The 23,271-nt window shown below is 37.7% G+C and overlaps 1 protein-coding gene across 1 annotated transcript in view; it reads left to right on the top strand.

Moving 5' to 3' along the window:
• Positions 1–23,271, top strand: part of eIF3m (eukaryotic translation initiation factor 3 subunit m) — a 57,270-nt gene that overhangs the window by 7,135 nt on the left and 26,864 nt on the right. The window contains exon 4 of the mRNA XM_067142684.2: positions 9,874–10,092. Coding sequence (XP_066998785.1) covers positions 9,874–10,092 — 219 coding nt within the window. The remainder of the gene's footprint in view (positions 1–9,873; positions 10,093–23,271) is intronic.

Genomic DNA, 23,271 nt, shown 5'->3' with positions numbered 1-23,271 from the left:
CGGTTGAAACTGGAAACACGCCGTGGATTTTTTCATTCGGAAAACCAGTTTCTGATGGACACTTGTGAATCCTGTTTACTGTTAAGTATATAAATATAAGGTAAATATAAAGTATATAAATAATGCTAAAAATAATACGCCCAGTGTGCATGAAAATGTATATAAATAAAATTATGATTTTGTCTGTACACTTCAAATTTTTACCTCATACTTTGTTGCTCGGATTACATATACAGAAGTCGAAAATATAGTAGGTTCAAGTTCAGTTTTTCTCCGTTTGTTTATTATGGGAAAAACAGGTTAATAGAATTTCTCAAAACTCTGTATTTATGTTCAGAAATAGCCAGATTGTGCACTATGCTACATATTATTTGTTTAGTAGGCCTATACAGGGGTGTAACATTGTTAACCCATTCACTGCCAAACCCATATATATACGTTTTTGTGCAGTGTGTACTTCACAGATCTCACAAATAAACGCGATGTAGTGTCATGCTTTGAGATTCCGTGGAAATGCTCAAAGAAGTTCTGTACGGCAGATATACCACTCCATTTCGCGTGTTTTGAAAGCGATGTGGTGTTATTTCAGCTTCATTGGAGTTGAACATCTTTCCCGTTAACGTGTAGCCATCATGGCATCTTGAAGTATACATTCATCTCTTGTTGACGAAGAAATTGAATGTTTCCACATAAATAGTGATTCTGGAGAGCTATATTTTGATAATGAAGATGGATAATATCTAAATGGCAATATTGAACTACAAGAAAATGCGAGACAAAGTAGTAATGATGAATCTCATGCGTAATTGTCACTCCTTCCTCAGATAAATTATTTTTTCCCCAAATGTAAATGATTTTGCTAATACCAGTTCTTGGATCAACAATTTTATATTATATTTCAGTAATAGTATCACCAAGCGGAGTAGCCGCGCGTATTAACATGCTAAATCTATGGAATCAAGCTCTGCACTCGGCAGGCGAGTGGGTTTGATCCCCACCGTCAGCTGTCCTGAGAATTTTTATTTTATTTTATTTGGTTTCCCTTTTGCACTTCCAAGCAAATGTCGGGACAGTTCCTATTCACAAACCACAGCCAATTCCTTCCACTTCCTTACCCAGTTTAATTCACCATCATTCTTTTCATATTCATTATCTTCTCAACTGAGGTTTGCATCGGGAAGGGCATCCGGCCATAAAAATATGATTTAAAATATAATCTCACTTCATCCCCAACCCCATATTGGGCTGCGGGGCTAAGGGGACAATATGCATTCCATTAATAGTATCAGTAAATATGTATCTGTGAAAGTACTTCTTTCTTTAAAAAAAAAAAAAAAAAAAAACCGGCCCAGAGGGCTCGCCTGGTCATCAAAACTCAGCAGAGAAAAGGTTAATAGGGCCAAACATTAAATATAACAGAGATATTTGCAATTCTTACATTTTTTATCAGAATAATCAGTTCTATCTAAAGGGTGTCTGTTAGGCCATCAGCCCTGAGGCTGGTTAGATCCTGAGATAGCACCTCAAAGGTTAGGAGGTTATAGGGAAACTGCAAAAACCAATGGCAGTGTCAAAATGAGGCATACTGGGCAAAATAAGGAGTGAGGTAGTTTGGCATTGCTTCCTCACTTGGCCAGAAAGTGCAGTAGTAGCACGACTGACCCTATGAGCAACAACTTTCATAACAGTCAGATGCACTAGTCATGCTCCAAATGTCATACACCAGCAGCTTCCATATTGTCACAGCCATGGACGAGACTAGGACTTCGGTGGAAGCTACACAGTGTTCTGGCCTGTGCCAGAATACAGATGCAAAAGTACTGCATCCATAAAGAAATGGCAACTGGCGATCTAAAGGGTGTGGGTAAATAACAAAAATTGTAGAAAATTCCATTTCTAATCTTTTATATATGATACATTTTTACCATACATAGTATAATAATCAAAATATTCACAAATTTAGATTTTGATTTTGTTCACCTCTCGGAGCTCAAAAATTCCCGAGCACCAGGTTGCCATGGCAACTGGAAATACAAGAGTGTGATGCCTAGGTTTTTCTAATGTTGATATTCTCAATTTTTACCTGCCAGTAGATCTGATTTTTATGTGAATGGATGGATTAAAAACAAGTTATAATAAATACATTATCAAATAAAGTTTGGTAATAACCTGGAAAGGCTAGGTCAAGCAGCAGGGAAACCTTTCTGGACTGTGATAAAGTATCTTAGCAAGGGAGGGAAAAAGGCAATGAACAATGTTTTGAGTAATTCAGGTGAACTCATAATAGATCCCAGGGAATCACTGGAGAGGTGGAGGGAATATTTTGAACATCTTCTCAATGTAAAAGGAAATCATCCTGGTGGTGAAATTATGCTTCAGGAAGTGGAAAGGATGGTAAGAAAACTCCATTGTCATAAGGCAGCAGGAATAGATGAAATTAGACCTGAAATGGTGAAGTATAGTGGGAAGGCAGGGATGAAATGACTGCATAGAGTATTAAAATCAATATGGGAAGGACAGCTGATTCAGAAAGTGATGGAACCAACCAGAGGGAAAAATATTTTGGATGTGGTGCTGATAAAACTAGATGAGCTCTATAGGGAAACTGAAGTAATAGATGGTATTAGTGATCATGAAGCTGTTTTTGTGGTAGTTAAAAATAAATGTGATAGAAAGGAAGGTCTTAAAAGTAGGACTGTTAGGCAGTACCGTATGGCTGATAAAGCAGGTATGAGGCAGTTTCTAAAAAGTAACTATGATCGGTGGAAAACGGTAAATAAAAATGTAAACAGACTCTGGGATGGGTTTAAAGAAATTGTTGAGGAATGCGAAAACAGGTTTGTACCTTTAAGGGTGGTAAGGAATGGTAAAGACCCACCTTATTATAATAGAGAAATAAAGAGACTAAGGAGGAGGTGCAGACTGGAAAGAAATAGAGTTAGAAATGGCTGTGGAAGTAAGGAGAAATTGAAGGAACTTACTAGAAAATTGAATCTAGCAAAGAAGGCAGCTAAGGATAACATGATGGCAAGCATAATTGGCAGTCATACAAATTTTAGTGAAAAATGGAAGGGTATGTATAGGTATTTTAAGGCAGAAACAGGTTCCAAGAAGGACATTCCAGGAATAATCAATGAACAAGGGGAGTGTGTATGTGAGGATCTTCAAAAGGCAGATGTATTCAGTCAGCAGTATGTAAAGATTGTTGGTTACAAGGATAATGTCGAGATAGAGGAAGAGACTAAGGCCAAAGAAGTAATAAAATTTACATATGATAACAATGACATTTACAATAAGATACAAAAGTTGAAAACTAGAAAAGCGGCTGGAATTGATCAGATTTCTGGGGATATACTAAAGACAATGGGTTGGGATATAGTACCATATCTGAAGTACTTATTTGATTATTGTTTGACCGAAGGAGCTATACCAGATGAATGGAGAGTTGCTATAGTAGCTCCTGTGTATAAAGGAAAGGGTGATAGACATAAAGCTGAAAATTACAGGCCAGTAAGTTTGACATGCATTGTATGTAAGCTTTGGGAAGGCATTCTTTCTGATTATATTAGACATGTTTGTGAAATTAATAACTGGTTCGATAGAAGGCAATTCGGTTTTAGGAAAGGTTATTCCACTGAAGCTCAACGTGTAGGATTCCAGCAAGATATAGCAGATATCTTGGATTCTGGAGGTCAAATGGACTGTATCGCGATTGACATGTCTAAAGCATTTGATAGGGTGGATCATGGGAGACTACTAGCAAAAATGAGTGCAATTGGACTAGACAAAAGAGTGACTAAATGGGTTGCTATATTTCTAGAAAATAGATCTCAGAGAGTTAGAGTAGGTGAAGCTTTGTCTGACCCTGTAATAGTTGAGAGGGGAGTTCCCCAGGGCAGTGTTATCGGACCTTTATGTTTTCTTATATATATAAATGATATGAGTAAAGGAGTGGAATCGGAGGTAAGGCTTTTTGCGGATGTTGTTATTCTCTATAGAGTGATAAATAAGTTACAAGATTGTCAGCAACTGCAACGTGACCTCGAAAATATTGTGAGATGGACAGCAGGCAATGGTATGTTGATAAACGGGGCTAAAAGTCAGGTTGTGAGTTTCACAAATAGGAAAAGTCCTCTCAGTTTTAATTACTGCGTTGATGGGGTGAAAGTTCCTTTGGGGGATCATTGTAAGTATCTAGGTGTTAATATAAGGAAAGATCTTCACTGGGGTAATCACATAAATGGGATTATAAATAAAGGGTACCGATCTCTGCACATGGTTATGAGGGTGTTTAGGGGTTGTAGTAAGGATGTAAAGGAGAGTGCATATAAGTCTCTGGTAAGACCCCAACTAGAGTATGGTTCCAGTGTATGGGACCCTCACCAGGATTACCTGATTCAAGAACTGGAAAAAATCCAAAGAAAAGTAGCTCGATTTGTTCTGGGTGATTTCCGACAAAAGAGTAGCGTTACAAAAATGTTGCAATGTTTGGGTTGGGAAGAATTGAGAGAAAGAAGAAGAGCTGCTCGACTAAGTGGTATGTTCCGAGCTGTCAGCGGAGAGATGGCGTGGAATGACATTAGTAGACGAATAGGTTTGAATGGCGTCTATAAAAGTAGGAAAGAGCACAATATGAAGATAAAGTTGGAATTCAAGAGGACAAACTGGGGCAAATATTCATTTATAGGAAGGGGAGTTAGGGATTGGAATAACTTAACAAGGGAGATGTTCAATAAATTTCCAATTTCTTTGAAATCATTTCGGAAAAGGCTAGGAAAGCAACAGATAGGGAATCTGCCACCTGGGCGACTGCCCTAAATGCAGATCAGTATTGATTGATTGATTGAAAATTAGCATGGAGTATTGGTAAGGTACCTTCAGATTGGACAAAAGCAGTAATTGCACCTATCTATAAGCAAGGGAACAGGAAAGATTGCAACAATTATCGAGATATCTCATTGATTAGTATACCAGGCAAAGTATTCACTGGCATCTTGGAAGGGAGGGTGCGATCAATCGTTGAGAGGAAGTTGGATGAAAACCAGTGGGATTTCAGACCACAGAGAGGCTGTCAGGATCAGATTTTCAGTATGCGCCAGGTAATGGAAAAATGCTACGAGAGGAATAGGCAGTTGTGTTTATGTTTCGTAGATCTAGAGAAAGCATACGACAGGGTACCAAGGGAAAAGATGTTCACTATACTGGGGGACTATGTAATTAAAGGTAGATTATTAAAATCAATCAAAGGCATTTATGTTGACAATTGGGCTTCGGTGAGAATTGATGGTAGAATGAGTTCTTGGTTCAGGGTACTTACAGGGGTTAGACAAGGCTGCAATCTTTCACCTTTGCTGTTCGTAGTTTACATGGATCATCTGCTGAAAGGTATAAAATGGCAGGGAGGGATTCAGTTAGGTGGAAATGTAGTAAGCAGTTTGGCCTATGCTGACGACTTGGTCTTAATGGCAGACTGTGCCGAAAGCCTGCAGTCTAATATCTTGGAACTTGAAAATAGGTGCAATGAGTATGGTATGAAAATTAGCCTCTCAAAGACTAAATTGATGTCAGTAGGTAAGAAATTCAACAGAATTGAATGTCAGATTGTTGATACAAAGCTAGAACAGGTCGATAATTTCAAGTATTTAGGTTGTGTGTTCTCCCAGGATGGTAATATAGTAAGTGAGATTGAATCAAGGTGTAGTAAAGCTAATGCAGTGAGCTCGCAGTTGCAATCAGCAGTATTCTGTAAGAAGGAAGTCAGCTCCCAGACGAAACTATCTTTACATCGGTCTGTTTTCAGACCAACATTGCTTTACTTATTCATAAGTTAGAAGTAACAGACATGAAAGTAGCAAGAATGATTGCTGGTACAAACCGGTGGGAACAATGGCAGGATGGTACTCGGAATGAGGAGATAAAGGCTAATTTAGGAATGAACTCGATGGATGAAGCTGTACGCATAAACCGGCTTCGGTGGTGGGGTCATGTGAGGCGAATGGAGGAGGATAGGTTACCTAGGAGAATAATGGACTCTGCTATGGAGGGTAAGAGAAGTAGAGGTAGACCAAGACGACGATGGTTAGACTCGGTTTCTAATGATTTAAACATAAAAGGTATAGAACTAAATGAGGCCACAACACTAGTTGCAAATCGAGGATTGTGGCAACGTTTAGTAAATTCTCAGAGGCTTGCAGATTGAACGCTGAAAGGCATAACAGTCTATAATGATAATGTATGTATGTATGTATGTATGTAATGTATGTATGTATGTATGTATGTATGTATAAGTTCAAAGTTTCAAATTTACTTTGAATGTTAAATATATGTAATTCTGTTGAGTTATGAGTGTGCAATTACGAGGGTAGAATTGTGGTGCCAGTTCTTTTCTTCAACCTGACAAAGAAGCTTTGGTGCAAGGTGAAGAAAAACACCTAGAGGAAAGGTTTCTCAAGAGTGGCCAGAATGAATGGAACTAAAGAATTTTGGAGAGAAAAAGATCAAAACATTGGCACAGCATTTTAAGAGCCAACTTGTGGGTTCAACCATGGACTTTGAGAAATTAAAGCAAAGCACACTACATGAATGATATGAATTCAAAGTGTTTGGCAAAGGGATTGAAACTAAGCAAGCTTTTGAGCAAAGTTCTGTCAAGGCAAGTTGCTTGTTATTGTCAGTGCTATATGTGTCAAGTGTTTCTCGTGAGAGAGGCTGTAATTTAATGAACCTAATAAAACAATTTGAGGTCATCAATAGACAACCTTAATAATTTAAATGTTTATCAACATGAATGGCCCATCATTAGAGAATTTTAATCCATCCAGATCAGTAAAAAATAGCTATTTCAGTGCTCAGACTACAAGACATGTGCTTGGACATAAAGCCCACAAAACACACACTGCTACTTTCTAAAATTTAATTTGTTGTAATCTAAGAGGGATAGCCTGTACACTAAGTTAAACTTGTACTTTTTGTACCAGTAACTATATTTTAAGGCCAAAATGTGTAGACCTGTGCATCAAACTTTATTTGTATTATTGTGGCACCTTGTTTTTAGAACTGGCTCCCAGGTCAGAAATTTCTTTTTCAAGATCTGTTGCCACCTGTATTTCAACAAAACAAGTAAAATAATACATTTTACTTATTTTTATGTACATCACCCCTCAGCAAATGTCCATCATTAATGGAAGCATACTATTGTATATTTTTGTGTTCTGGTTATGCATTTCAAGACTGTTTGTCCAACCCTTGTCCCGTTTCCCTACGGGGCCGGGTATGAGGTGAGATGAATCTGTCGTGGTGGGTTTTTATGACCGGATGCCCTTCCTGACGTCAACCTCATCAGAGGAGTTAATGAGATGAAATGAATGACGTGATATATGGTAGTAGGGAGAAGGTGAAACCCGGTGCCGGCACATAGCCTACTCCTGTCAAATAGCACCAAGGGGTCTGCTCAAGGCTTAACATCCTCATCCGGCGGATGAATCACCATCAACAGCGTCGTATGCCCTCACTCCATATGAGCACTGCGGAGAGGTTTGGAATTTAATCCAGGCTTTTGGCACGCAATGTAGTGATTAGAAATTGTATTCCACCACCTCCCCTACCCTGCCGGCCAAAATTCTGATGGTGAAATTTTTTCGACCAACAGGACTCGAACCGGCTAACCTCGGTGTCAGACCCTTTAGACTTCAGCGCCTTAGCGATCATGGCCACCAGGCGGGCTTTGTACATTTCAAGACTATAGAGGTATATATATAATCCCTAATTTAGGAAGCTGAACCTCAATGGGTTTAGTATAAGACATAGTATTGTACAATTTTCATGTTTTTGAATATAAATGGTTCCTTAAAAGAAGTACGGACCCACGCACAGCCTCCTCGGCAATCGGGCTAGGTAGCTTTCCTTGAGGACAAACCTCTCTCACAACTTGGCCATTATCCCCGGTATGGTACCTCTTGCACTCACTAACAATCCGTAGATGGTGATACTTCTCCATGATGTAATTGGATACTGTAATGTGGATTGCCTGCTTCTCAGAGTGCACATCGTGTGGCTGTTGTTCACCTGATTCTAAACATATATTGTAGTTGGGTCCAATATTAGAGAACGATCTCTCTGTTAATCGATGGCTAGAATATCTACTCTTCTTGTGCTACCTTTTTCAGCTAAGCAGTTCACTTCTTCATATACTTCCCACCCGTTATCACGAAAGGCTTTTGCAATAAGCCCGCAAATTGTGTGATGGCGAGTATTCCTACACAATGAACCGAATGGGATGGAAGCTGAGAACATGTCCCAAAGTTTCAATCTCTCTGTAGGCACACCTGCAGTGGTTGTTCTCCTACCTTTTACTATACAAGCTTCTTACTGGAGCCATGTCTGCCATCATTTTGATACTTTCAGTCCACTCTGATGTGGAAAGGCCTTCCTTTTGTGCAAACAGCTTATTTCCTTAAAGGTACTATGCGTTGAGGGCAATTCCTTTACTATTTTTTTTTAGAAAGGGAGCATTAATTTTTGTTCTCATTTCATAGCCTTTCCCTGATAGCTTTGCTATTTGTTTTTGTTGTTTTTCCCGCAGGAATGTTCAAATTGCAGAAGCAGTCGGCCTTTTCATTTTTCAGTATTTCTCCCTCAGAGTGCATATACGTTGTTAGATTTTTCCAGAATATTTACCACATTAAGATGTTGAATAGATGCTTTCCACTGAGCCTTAACTAACGCTAAACCTTTATGTGTATGAAATCAAGCTATTATTGTTCGTTACCTTTTCATTAACAATTTCTTCAATTGTTATGCAAAGATATGTCAACAGAGATACTTAACATGTACAATATAACATCCATCCAGTGGACACTGTTTGCCTGGAGAGGGATTAATCTTAAATTTAATCAAGGAGGTTAAGGGAACCAGAAAATTTAACTGTATCTTAACATGAAAAGACTGAAAATAAACTCCCCTATTATTTAAATCGAAAATTTCATTTCTCTATAAGGGCACTTGAATTAGTTCTTCTTTTATGGTTAGGTCTAATACAAGAAAAAAAATATGTTCATATGTGCTGAATAGCCATCTCCAGAGGTATGTTTTTGGTAGGACTGGGTAATTGGTACACTGTGTTACGTAACGTATTTGAAGCAACCAAAAGTTGCTTTCTTTTCCCAGAAGACAATCCATACCTCTGTATTTTGACCTTGAGGACGGCTTTGTACCTTGACATTGCAGAATAACTTCTGTAACGTCTAGCGACTTCATATTGCACACCACTTTGTGCATACATCATGCATTATTCAACGGACGATTGTTACATTTAAAAATGCCTGTCTAGCCATAGCCTTAATATATTCTTGACTGCAAAATTCACATGTACACAGAAAAATAGAAAACATGTTAATGACTAAAACCTTTTAATTGAACATGACTGAAATTATGCAATACCAAATTTCAAAATTAAGGGTGGGAGAATTGGGCAAGGGGGAACATTACACAGTTAAATCCAATATATTAAACAATACTAGTTGGGTCTTACTTTTATGATTTTTTTCTCCTATGAGTACTCTTATAATACACATTTTGTCAGTTGACAAATTCCTGGTGAGTATTAATCTCGCTATTGGTTACTTTTTTTTTTGTGTGCTATCGTAGTAGGAGAATATTTGCTCTAACATATATTATTCCATCAAATCATGGATGTCTAGAACTTATTCTAGTCTACCCTTTGCAAATTTAATGTCAGTCCTTATTTAAAAAAAAGTAAGTATAAAGATCTTCTCCCCACATCTATTTTAACTTGTGATAGAGAGCTTGCTTTTAAATGATAGTTGATCATTTTATTAACTAATTATGGATAACTAAGAATGTTGTTTGTTACAGTGGTTGGTTGATGTTCCAATCCGTAGATGAACACTCGCCCATGCGTTATCATGTCTACTATCATCTCCTTCAGCTGGCCAAGCAGGTAGATCAGGTGAAAGCTGTGTATAAGGACTTGGAACAGCTCAAGAGCCAATTCTCTTCCTGTCCTCCCTCTGTTGAACAGATGCAGAAATTGCTGCGCCTCTTACATGAAGTCCTTCTTGAGTGCAAACAGAGGTATGACTATATTCACTATACTTTAGATTGTAGTAAGGGAAATTAATTATAGTTTCCTCCCTAGGTGAAAAGAAGATTTGTTAGTTCTGTTGCAACAGCACACTTAAGTTACTCAAACTCCCATATACAGTGGAACCTAGGCAGCATGTTTTTGTGTTGACTGTAAAAAACATGGCATGGTACAAGGAATATACAGTAGAAGTCTGTTGTGGTGAGATTCATAACTGCAAAATACCTACTTGCTGTACTGGATTGTGTAATATCCATTAATTCATAAAAGTCTGAAAAGATACAACAACAACAAAAGAAATCTGTATCAAACGGCAATCAGTTTGCTCAAAACTTACATTTTCACAGGTGATTTCCATACTGCGGTTTACTCGTTAGTTATTTTCTAATTTCGATACTATGTGAATGTGCATGTTGTATTATTTCATTCTTAAAATTTGTAATATCACTCCAGGGGCTTCTATGGTGAATGTTACAGTTTTGTTACCCAGTGTCACCTAACCAATGCTAACCATGCTCGTATCATGCAAACAGACTTTGAACCCCAGCAGAGTAATGATAACAACCTTTTCTGTATATGTTTCTGTGGAAAAAGCCTTTCTGAATTGAACCAGACATGAGAATATACAACTGAGATCAGCGATGCACACTGCCATATCTTGAGAAATATCACATTCTCATTTAACTTCAGAACCTACGGTAGTATTAAAATTAAGTAATCGTTTACTAGAGCCTTTATTTCTAATGAGTTAACTGTTATTGTCCACATTATTTGTACACTTACTAGTTATTACAAAAAATATATTTTCACCTTTTGTTTCGTACTTAAATGTTTGTTTACATGAGTTGATGGGTATTACTGGTCAACTTCAATAGTGCCTTTGAATGTTGGTGAGAGATCTTGCTAGTGGACATAGCAAGAAATCGATACAGATGATGATCATTCGTATTCATTATAAATAGTGGAGTGTATAAATATCGATAACTGAAAAAATAAATCGCACTAAATCCCTCCCACTTGTAATAACGGATGAGTCAGTGAAAGGGTTCTCATTGTAACTGAAGGATATTACACTTTATTAGGAATTTTCAAGGGACATAAATAACTGTTGTTACAACAGGGATTCTCGCTATTTGCTGTACTCGTTATAACATACTTCTACTGTATGCTAAATATAATAAAAAGAATGTTGTGGCATTGAGTTTATGGATAAATAAAAAGCCAAATAATGGTATGTGACAAGGCAAATCACCATTCTCACTCTTTTTGTACCCTCTCCATATACAGTAGAACCCCTATTTCACATTTTTACAGGGACCTGATTTTTTTAAACTTTAAATGGGAGTTTACCTTAAATTGAGGTTTCAGTAGAAAGCACACCTTTTCCAGAGATCTTTGCCACTATTAACATAAATTGTACCATCAATTTATACAGCCACAGCAATAAAACAAGGAGATATCTACCCTACAGACTGTACTGTAGTTATGGTTTGTGTTTCATTTTGACAGATTTTTGTCGGTGAGTGCAAAACCGCTTCGGTTTAAGGTTGTTCTTATAACATTATACATGATTTTCCATAAAAGTCGGGGAAGATACCAAACTCGCACAAAAACACATTAAAAATGGTTTGTTTAAAGATTTTTGCGGATGTTTTCCAAGCACCGACTTACTCATTAGCACGTATTTTCTAATTCCAATAGTCTGAACACGCATATTCAGTTTCATTCTTAAAAATTGTAATACAAGCTGTGACAATAAAGTTCGGTGAATAGTCCTGTACTATCAACATAGATGAACAATGCACGGCAGTGACCTTACTGTCCTTCGAAATAGTCCCCTCCCATAACTATGCACTGCTGAGATTGGCGATACATGTCCTGGAAACTTTGCAGGAAGGCTTCCTTTGGGATGGTGTTCAAAAGCCTCGTCATATTTCGTTGGATGTCAGGAATATCGTCAAATCTCTTTACTTTCAAAGCGAGTTTGAGTCATGGGAATGGGAAGAAGTCTGAAGGATTGAGGTCTGGCGAGTATGGGGGATGTTCAAGTTGCACCACCCCCTTTTTTGCCATGAACTGTGTGATGACATTGGCTGTGTGTGTGGACAAACGTTGTCATGGAAATAAAAACCATGAACCTTGTGCGTACTGGGTCGTACCCTGCGTAGACGTTTCATGAAACGGGTCAAAATTTCAATGTACCGCACAGCATTCAACGTCGTTCCCTCAGGTAGAAATTCCTTGTGGATAATGCCTTGACTATCGAAAAAAGTGATGAGCATCATTTTGGTGCATGACTTTTCGGCTCTGACCTTTTTCTGACGAGGGGATCCTGGAGAACGCCATTCCATGCTTTGCCGTTTCATTTTAGGGTCGTACCTGAGACACCAGGTTTCATCCCCAGTGACAATACAGTTCAAGAAATTTGGTGTCGCATCTGCCGTTTCGATAAAAACCTGTGAAGCCTCTAAACATGCCTGCTTCTGATCATCAGTCAAGTGATGTGGCACAAGACGTGAACACGTTGACCTCTTCCCTGACTTCTGGGTAACGATTTGTCACATGGTTTCACGGTCAATCTGCAGTTCATCCGCTATCATGCGCACAGTTAATCGCCGATCGTTCGTGATTAATGTCCTCACCTTCTCAATGTTTTTGTCACTGATGGCGGTCGCCGGTCTTCTGCTACGGGGGTTGTCAGATACACTTTCCCGGCCTCCTCGAAAACGGACGAACCACTCGTACACACACTTCAAGGACAGTGCTTGATCTTCATAAACACGTACCAGCATTGCATGTGTTTCTTTCGGTGTTTTGCCAAGTTTAAAACAAAACTGTACATTGATCTTTTGGTCGTTCATGTTCCTGTTCGCAGTTCAGAACGATCGCACTAAACACGCACTGTCAAACAGGTCTTACACGGCACAGACATGATGCTCAACTGAACAACGTAGGGACCAGGTGGTCAAAACCTGCTGCTACACAGGTGCAGCGTTGTGTGTCCCCAGTGTTGCCGGATCGACTGCTCTGACTTCATTCACCAAACTTAATTGTCACAGGTTGTAGCATCACTCCAGTGGCTTGTGGCAAACATTTCCTTACTTCAAATGGCGTCACCTAACTGGGTTTACCACGCACGTATTATGAAAATATATTTCAAGCTCCTTGTAGAATAATAATTTTCACTATAAATTTATACGAGAACAGCCTTTCTGAAATTTAAAAAGATGCGAAAGTACATAACTTACCTCTGAAATTAGTTATGCACACCGCTGTATTTTGAAAGAGAAGTATCACATTCTTATTTTATTTCAGTAGGGCCTACATAGTATTAAAATTAAGCAATCGTTTACTTCAGCCTTTATTTCTAAGGAGTTAACAACTGCTGGCATTGCACTTATTGCGAAAACATATTATCCTGACGTTTGTTTACGCAAGTTGGAGTTGTGAGGAAACCTCAGGCTCGCTCAAGATCGACTTGTTCGCGTATAGTGAAGAATTGATATGGAAGATGATCGACCACATCCAGTATAAATGCTGGAGTAGAGTCATCTACTTTATTCGGTAGAGTGTATGAATGTTGATAATGGATAAAAACTAACATCCCTGAATTTGCCCGTAATAACGGATGAATAATTAAAAGGGTTCTCATTGTAACTGAAGGATATTACACAGATTAATATAGGAATTTTCGAAGGTTATACAGTACTAACATTGTCATTAAAATGGGGGTTCTCTTTTGCTACAGCGGTCACATTCAAAAACAGAGGTAAGGTTATCCACCTGTTCAACACTACTTACAATGTGTTATCATTAAAATATCACATTTTATTATTCCATTTGGTGGGTACCGGTTTCGGCATTATATAATGTCATCATCAGCCCAAGATTTAAGCAAGCAAGCAGTTCTGCATGGCATTGGCGTGTATTTCTGCCGCGGAAAACTGCTATTTGAATATACGATTGTTACTCCTGCTTGTTGACTTCCATTTTGTGACGCTCTCACTCACACAGATTTGGGGGCATGCTTAGACCCACACTGTTGTTTACATACACCATCTAGTGGCATCATAAGCAAGTACATACCGTACGTTTCCAATTGCATATTTTAGATTTTCCGTTGTCTCCTGTTCGCGAAAAAATATGGTTTCCATGACTTATGACTCGACCTACGTACAATACATATATATACTCTGCCAGTTTAAGCCGCGACTAACACATTAGAGACACGAGACACCCTCAGGGGTGCTCAGTAAGGGATTGACATGTTCCATAAAAGAAATGGTGTGGATCAAGGAGATGGGCAGATATTAGTAAATAATGAACCATCGAAATACGAATTAATGGTGGATGATTTATTACAAAATAATTCCGTCCTTCTAAGAATTATGATTGTGAGAGATGATCACTAAAAATTTTAATTTTACGTTAACTCTTGCTGTACATCCAAAAATGAAAGCAAATGGGATGGTACATGTTAATGAATTCTTATTAATTCTGACAAAATTGTTTTCATAAAAGTTACATTTTATCAAATATTATTTTGAATGTTAAATTTGACTTTGCGTAGAGAATGATGCTCGCACGCATGTCAAATCATGCCAGAAAATCTGGAACAAGATTTTAAAAGCTTAAGTTACATGGCTGGTCAAAAGATGAAATACAAAAAAATTAATAAATTGCTTTTGTCACTTAATTTCACTTTTAATTATTTCTCCAATTTAACTCGACCTTTCAGTGATTATCTGTTCAGCGTAACCACAGAATACACGTGACTTTATGTGATAAAAGTAAGCAGAAATTTTTTAAAATGAAATTAAATCTTTAACCAATGTGTCATGACCTTAACACAACGCCGAAACTCAAAACAACGATGGAAATAACAAAATAAAAATGCACGTAATAAGTCTTCCCATTACCATCATCCACCAAAGAAAGAATTGTAACCAACTACAACTAAGGATACTATTTTACAAATATACACACACGTCCACACGTTATCTGTCCATTTCATGGAAATGGCAGACTCGCATAAATAATGGTTTGCACCTGAAAGTAATCCATCCGGTACAAATAGTCCCGGTAATGGTGACTAATAATATCGTCAATATCTGCATCGAACTCAGGGCGTTACCAAAATTTATCAAATATCGAGGAGTTGAGTAATATTATACAGCTACGATTTTGATATTATTGCGATGATGCTCATCCAGTATGACAAGAAAAACTCTAACCATCTCATACACTCAATTTTATTTTGTAGGAAGACATGTGGTTTACCTCATGGTTCAATAATATTTTATGAAGACACTATCATCTATGGTTCTCTCACGAAAACAACAACTCGTCAATACATAAAAAATGACGATAAATTATTCCTAAATATCCATTCATCATTGCATGCAACATCGCAGAAAATAGATTACATGTGCTTCTAATCATAGAGATGCGAAGATTCGCCACCTAATAGCACCATAATCCATGCAACAATTCTCCACATGGCACAACGTGAGAGGTACAATATCGAAAATAATTCGCAACATCCGTCCAAAATCACGGGAAAATTCTCATAAATGACTGGAACCACACGTAAATATAATAATCAGACAATGTTCTCCCTTAAAAGTATGAAATTGAATCCAAACGAAAGCTATCCGTATCATTAACGTAGCATTAATATGTCAGATGAGCCTGCTCCCTCATGAAAAATGTAGCATACACTTTCGGCAAAATGTAAGAGAAATAAATTCCGAAGAATAAAAATATCACGCGCACACAATCCTCAATATTATAGTAATCGAATGGAAACGTAATATTCCCTAAAGGTTAGCCGATGGTGATATTTAAACCAGATACTTGTCTGATGACATGACTTATTGAAACCCGCGTGATCGATGATGTTGACATACCGTCATCACGCACCTTAAAATCACATAGTAAGAGAAAATACAAATCCAACGTCATATAGCACAAGAAACTGACATGGTAAAGATACTAGAAATCTACACAAACTACTGTTCAATCAATAATCCCTTCAAGAAGAAAGTTAACTACTTATTACAGCTACATAGAACAGATAATACCCAGTATAAATGAAATGTCGACTTAACTTGGATGTCTTGATGACCCTGGTCTCCTTCTAGGCTGGATTCATGGCATTAGAACGCTGCCAGCATTGGTCCTGTCTTTTAGTACTGCATCCTGGTGTGGGTGATGTCTCCGGGGCACACAAATTTCTTACTGTAGATCTTCATTGCCTTGGCCGGTATAGAACTTGTATTGCTTGAGGTGCACTGAAACTTTCACAAAAATGTTAGTACAAATTCCCCACTCGTGGTTTCACAATTGACATGTAACGATATGTACTTTCTTCCCAGATACTATTGACGTCTGTTATGACTTTAAATGGTCTGGTAAACTCCCAAGAAATGACACTGTTCTCCTCGTGGTGCGAGTAACAGCTGTCCAGGTCTATAAAAGACCTCCTTGCGTAGTGAGCTTCCGAGCAACACGCGTAGCCAGCAGATAAGCAAGAGTGAGAATATTTTAGTACAGGTCCGCCACCTATATTCTGAGCTCTGACGTCATACCTCGTGATTCGATTGACGTCCTGAATTCCTCGACGTTGTAACTAACATGTCCCCTAATTTCTTCTTAATTAATTAGATAATTAATTCCACAATTAATTTAATTTTCAAATATTATTATTCATGCCTTCCTGAAATGTTATATCAAAGCTTTTATGCACACTTGTTGGAGAATGTTTATTAAGATGTCAAATCTGAAGCTGTAATATGACGAAAGATTTTGAATGTAATACTTCTCGTGGATGAAGAGTTCAGCTGTATTAAAATTTTTCCCGTCTTCTCTTGCGGTGATAACATTGTCTCTCGCCCCTCAACAGATTATACAAAAGATAAACAAGAAAGTCATCCCTTTGAGTTCCGCTGCCGACACTCCGTGCGGAACACCTGGCGTACAGTCCGGTCTTATAAAATTCACTGCCAATTACAATAGACATAAAATGTCACAATACATACACACCATATTTATAGGGTTGATGCATAAGTTCCTGCGGTATTCTTTTGGGTTGGCAACAATGCAGCTTGAAGGGATTGCTTATCATTATTCCGTTGTTTTAACTGAGTTTGGAGTTTGTGTGTTGTGAAATACAGGTTTTCTTGATTGTGAACGTATTATTTGTGTATATTTCAGACAAACTGATATGGAATGTCAAGTTAAAAAATGTGAACTTTTCCGACACATTATACTTTTTGAATTTAACCGAGGATCCAGTGCAGCAGGAGCTGCAAGAACAATTTGTGAAGTTTACAGGAATGAAGCAATTGCTGAAAGAACAGCACTAAAATGGTTTTCCCGCTTTCGAGCAGGCCGATTTGACTTGTCTGATGATCCTCTTTCTGGAAGACCTTCAGATTTTGACGAAAATTGCTTGAATGAGTTGCTTTGTGAGAATCCTCGTCAAACAACGCCGGAAATGGCGCAAGTTTTTAAATGTGATCAGTCAACTGTTGTACGCCATTTGTATTCGATGGGTAAGGTACAGAAATTGGGTATATTGGCACCGCATGTGCTAAGTGACAGTAACAAAAATCAACAAGTAAACATCTTTTCATCTTTGCTTGCCCGGCACCAGTTGGCTTGTGATAGGCATGGAGCATTCTTTTCAAACATTGTCACTGGTAAAGAGAAGTGGTGCCTGTATGTCAACATGAAGAAGAGGAAAGAGTGGCTCAGCCTACCAAAAAAAAAGCATCTCCCCATGCCAAGGATAGTGCCCATCCACAGAAAATCATGTTGTGTGTTTGGTGGAAGAAAGATGGTGTTCTTCACCATGAACTTCTTCTGAAGTGTATAGTGAACCCCCATGATCGGGGTCATAATTTAATCATGATTTGTTATATGAAGGAATATAGGGTACATTATTGAAGTGCAGAATGTAGTAGACAATATTTCATCTGTGTAGTGTTGAAATACGAGCTAAGTACACGACAGACTGGAGCCTGGGGGATTAGCTTATCACAACAGTAGAGAGCTGCCTCACGGCAGGGGCCCATTAATTTAGCGACCAGAAGATACGTATGTCCACAAATATGTTTCGTACAAGAAGAGAAAGGGGAGCCAGAGACAATAGAATGTTGCAACATTAGCACTGCGCTGGTATATTTTGGGCAAGCACAAGCTTTCCGCTACATCACAGATTCTCAGAATCAGAGAATGGAAAATTACAGTGTTTCTACGGCAATCGTTGGCTAAGTTGTTGCAGGTGAAAATTCAAACTGATCGCTTGCTGGTAGACCAATCACGAAATTTGGTTGGCGACTCAGGAATACCACCTTGAAAGATCTGGGTGAAATAATATAGTCAGCTTCGAATGTAATCATCAATAAATTATTGCAGTTATATGGATCAACTTAAGGAACTTTTTAGATGTCATGCATGGAAGAATAATCAATAATAAATTGCAAATTAAATTAATTGAAGACGGACTTTCTTGGAAATTGGGCTCCTCGATTGTCATTGGCTGGAAGGTAACCACATTGGAAGACGCTTTCAAACCCGCGAAAAGTCCGGAGCGAAATCCGTCCATATCTCTGAAATCTATGATCGTTAGGAGATCATATACGATCCATCGTATGTTTCAAATGCGGGGATTAATTTGATATAAATTATGATTTCCAGTTCGGAGTGCAAGTGCCGATTTGAGAAATCCACCCCCCTCTCTCTGAGACATGACGTCAGCGGAGCCACGAGGAAGACATTTACCTATAAATATGAGCGCAATGAACACTCCGTACTTAGTTAATTTTTGAATTCAGGTTGACACTAACTCGTCGTGGAGCTTACTCTGGTTTTTTTTTTTTTTTTTTCCGTCGCACCTACACAGATAGGTCTTACGGCGACGATGGGACAGGAAAGGGCTAGGAGTGGGAAGGAAGCGGCCGTGGCCAATTAAGGTACAGCCCCAGCATTTGCCTGGTGTGAAAATGGGAAACCACGGAAAACCATTTTCAGGGCTGCCGACAGTGGGGTTCGAACCTACTATCTCCCGAATACTGGCCGCACTTAAGCGACTGTAGCTATCGAGCTCGGTACTCTGAAATTTTACTTTGACACTGAATTAACTTGCATTTAGTACGAACAACCCCGTGTACTTACATGATGTGCTCGTGTGTGGGCGAAGTGACTTGCAGTATTTACGTCTTGTTCCAGTCAGTAGAGTAAAGTTAAACATTCCAAATCATGTTACGATTTGAGACTTTGTGAGCTATAATTTGTGAAGTCTAAATAGTATATAGTATTTCCAAGGAGAGAAAATACTTTCTTGTCCTAAAACAGTGAATGCAGGGTTACGCTACTGTGTGACGAGCAGTACAAGGAAATAACAATAAATTAAGGGAGCCTGTATGGTAGATATCAAACCGTCATCATGATAAACTCTTCAAGAGTGCGACGTGATTCGGACGGGCCGGACAACACGAAAAGCATCGGGCGTGTATATTAACACTCTGCCGATGTGTTAAGTCCTTTGTGCGAAAGGGGGACAAAGAGATAACAGTGTATTTAAATTAATTTGGGTCTAGGATGATTAAGTGTTGTGATAGTACTTCAGTGAATACCAACAGTGTTAATATTTGAAGTAATAAATGTGTGATAATTTAATCAGTATGGTGGAATGCCAGGAAGTTATGTGACATGCAACCAGCCATTATGGAAGGGTAAACAGCAGAGAGGGTTTCTCTTCTGCTATGCCGCTATGGATTACAACTACCAGATGAGTACCAATGTGTAAATAATATTTGGGGATGTCATTATGACCCGGGGAAGGGTAGTAGTTTGATTTTGACTTGGTTACTTCACGTAACGAAATGGGTCGCTTATCGATGCCATTCTAAATTTGTATAATGAACGGGATTAAATAATTCTTACGTAAATGTCGGGTCGAATTATGTATTCATATTGTTGTACATATGATTCTGTAGGTATAGGATAAGTAATGCATGTATTACAGTATTTTATAGTCAAGATTTTTCGACAAGTTTTGATTTTGTGTAGTGTTCAATTCGACCTGGAGTTTGCTTTTATGTTGTTCATTTGACGACAAGTAGTATAATAATATTTAGGGAAAATCCAGCTATGTGTCAGGCCAGCTGTGTTTGTGTTGCTATGTTAATAGTCTCCGTTTGACGTTGTCAAAAGTTGGAGGGAATGCCACTAATAATAATAATAATAATAATAATAATAATAATAATAATAATAATAATAATCTGCTAACAAGGGCAAAGCTACTGGGTTCGTGTGGATGAAGCAAGTGGAGAAGGACCTTTCGGAACTCCACATAAATCAAAACGACATAGCTGATCGGAGTAACTATCATACAACTCTTAAAACTAAATCCTTTGTAACATCCCTCACAGAAGTTACCCACAGACCAAAAGACGAGACCAGGAAATGGTCTGAGGAACGTAAGATTGAATTTAGCCGGAAAATGAAGGACTACTGGGCCATCAGGAAAGCTCGAGGTACCAACAAGAAAACAGCTGCCAAACCAGCCGCTAAGAACACCAATTGTGGCAAACAACGACGATGACTTCAAGAAACAGCTAAAACACAAGCACCGTGGTCCATAGATGGCCCTAACGAATTAAAAAAAAATAATAATAATAATTCTTGAGATATCGTCTTTCGATGTGAACAGCGAGTAATAGTAAATTTTGTGTGATGATATGTTGAAATTATCGGGAATCGTAAATGTAACCGGTATGTTTTCCTAATTCGGACTTAATATGAGTGATAATCTAAATTTGTGAATTAATAATTAAGAGTAATGATATCGGTGCTAATGATCCTTGTATGTTGACAGACGTATTGTTTAAATTACGGTCCAATATTTTATAAATAAATGTCAGATATTTCATTTGCAAGTGCTAACCGGAACACGTAAAATGATGAATTACGTGATAATGATTGTCAGATGTTGGCAATATAATTCCAGGTTGTTGCAATGATTTGTGGAGAATGACCTCAGAAATAAATCAGATGGGAAGAGAGATATTATAAAGATCATGCAGTCCGGATATAAAAATGTCGTACGATGTCATAGATGAGAAATATAAGTCAGTTGAAAACTCTGTGATAAATAAATGAATAAAATATGACCAAGGGAGACGTTCAATAAATTTCCAATTTCTTTGAAATCATTTAGGAAAAGGCTAGGAAAGCAACAGATAGGAAATCTGCCACCTGGACGACTGCCCTAAATGCAGATCAGTGTTGATTGATTGATTGATATTGAGATAGAAAGAGATATAAATTCCGTATGGGAAACACTTAGCATATGATGAAGCTGTGTTGTAATAATATGATATGAGGAAATGTATGAAATTAATGATAAACACAGAGAAATTAGTGTAAAAGTACGGGCAGTGTAACAGAGTAATACTGAATTACGTAGCGGGCAGGATTCAAACCCGTGACATCATGTATGAAGTAAATAGACTGCGCCGCTATTCGTTGAAATACTACGGACCTAAAGATAATGAGAGGTTCAGGTTCCACATAAATGATCGTATGTTGTAATAGTTAAAAATGACAAGTGAGGATAATCATGATACGGTAGTAATAATAATAATAATAATAATAATAATAATAATAGATATTTCAAATCAAGATGTTGGACCGTGTTAAATAAATAAATGAGGATAAATATGTTAAAGAGGAATATAACTGATGGTGAGAGACCGATAATAATAATAATAATAATAATAATAATAATAATAATAATAATAATAATAATAATAATAATAATAATAATGTTAGAACGGTGATAAATCGTAGTGATCAGTATAACAATAATTATCAGAATAATAATAATCACATTTTGGGTTGGTGATCATTGTAAATTCGTAAATGCACCCGGTATATTGAAATGTTTGCAGACGTGACCAACTCATAACCCATAATAATAATAATAATCATTTATTTTATTATTATTAAATCAGACTACAACAAATTTGTCTTCCTTTTCTTCTCCCAAAAAGTCTTGAGTCTGGTTGACCTGGCTGCCCTCTCCGCATCTGTTATAACATATTGTTTCCTCTGTACAGTGGTCAGAGGAAGCCTGATGCATTTATTCTTCAAAATACTTTTCTCGCCTCTGTTTTCTATGGTTTGCATGGTAATATTCAACTCCTCCAAATCACTTTGAACTTCTTTAAACCAATTGTTTTTTGATTTACTATTCCAAAAGTAATTAAATAATTGTTTTAAAACTCTGTTATCACTTAGTCGAAATATATGACAAAAAAAGGCAATTCTTCTTTTTCTCATCGTTTCTGTGATGGACTCACTTTCCCGATAGATAACCTCATTCGGCAACAATCTCCACTGTCCATCCACCTGATGTTTCTTGTTTATGATCGTCCTGAGTATCCTTCGATCAACTCGTAAGTGTTCTGTTGTTGATCTAGTATTGAGTTAAAATAATGTTTCACAAGCATAAGTTGCTTCTGGTTTAATAACAGAGTTATAATGCCTAAATTTAGCATTAATCGAAAGACATTTCTTTTTGTATGTAGGCCAAGTTATCCGTTGTGCCTGCTTCAGTTTATATATTCTGCTCTCTATTGATGGTTTTTCATTGCAATTCCAAGTGAGATTTTCACCCAAGTATTTAAATGTACTTACAATTTCAATTTGTTTATTATTATTTAATAATAGCTCTGAATTTAGAGTTCTGAAAGTAGGCATTATTTTTGTTTTATCATACGAAATTTGCAATCCAACTTTTTTCACTACATTTGCAATTTGCCTCTTCGAAACCATTTGCCAGTATTGCAAGATCATCCGCGAATGCCAAGCAATTTAGTTTGATATTTTTTCCAATTTTGACTTTTGGAGGACATACCTTAGTCCACTCTCGCATGACCTTTTCCGATACACAATTGAACAATAATGGCGAAAGTCCATCTCCCTGGCGGAGGCCTGTTGTAATTGCAAATGATTTAGATAACTCATTTCTGAATCTAACTGTAGATTGAGCATTCTTAAGAGTCATACCAATCAGGCTAATAAGTTTGGAATGTAGACCAAATTCCTGAAGGACATTCAACAGTGATTCACGATGTATACTATCATACGCCTTTTGA

This window comes from Anabrus simplex, chromosome 3, assembly GCF_040414725.1.
Source record: "Anabrus simplex isolate iqAnaSimp1 chromosome 3, ASM4041472v1, whole genome shotgun sequence".
Taxonomy (NCBI): domain Eukaryota; kingdom Metazoa; phylum Arthropoda; class Insecta; order Orthoptera; family Tettigoniidae; genus Anabrus; species Anabrus simplex.
Note: the sequence above shows the minus strand (reverse complement) of the source record. Positions and strands in the feature narration are given on the sequence as shown.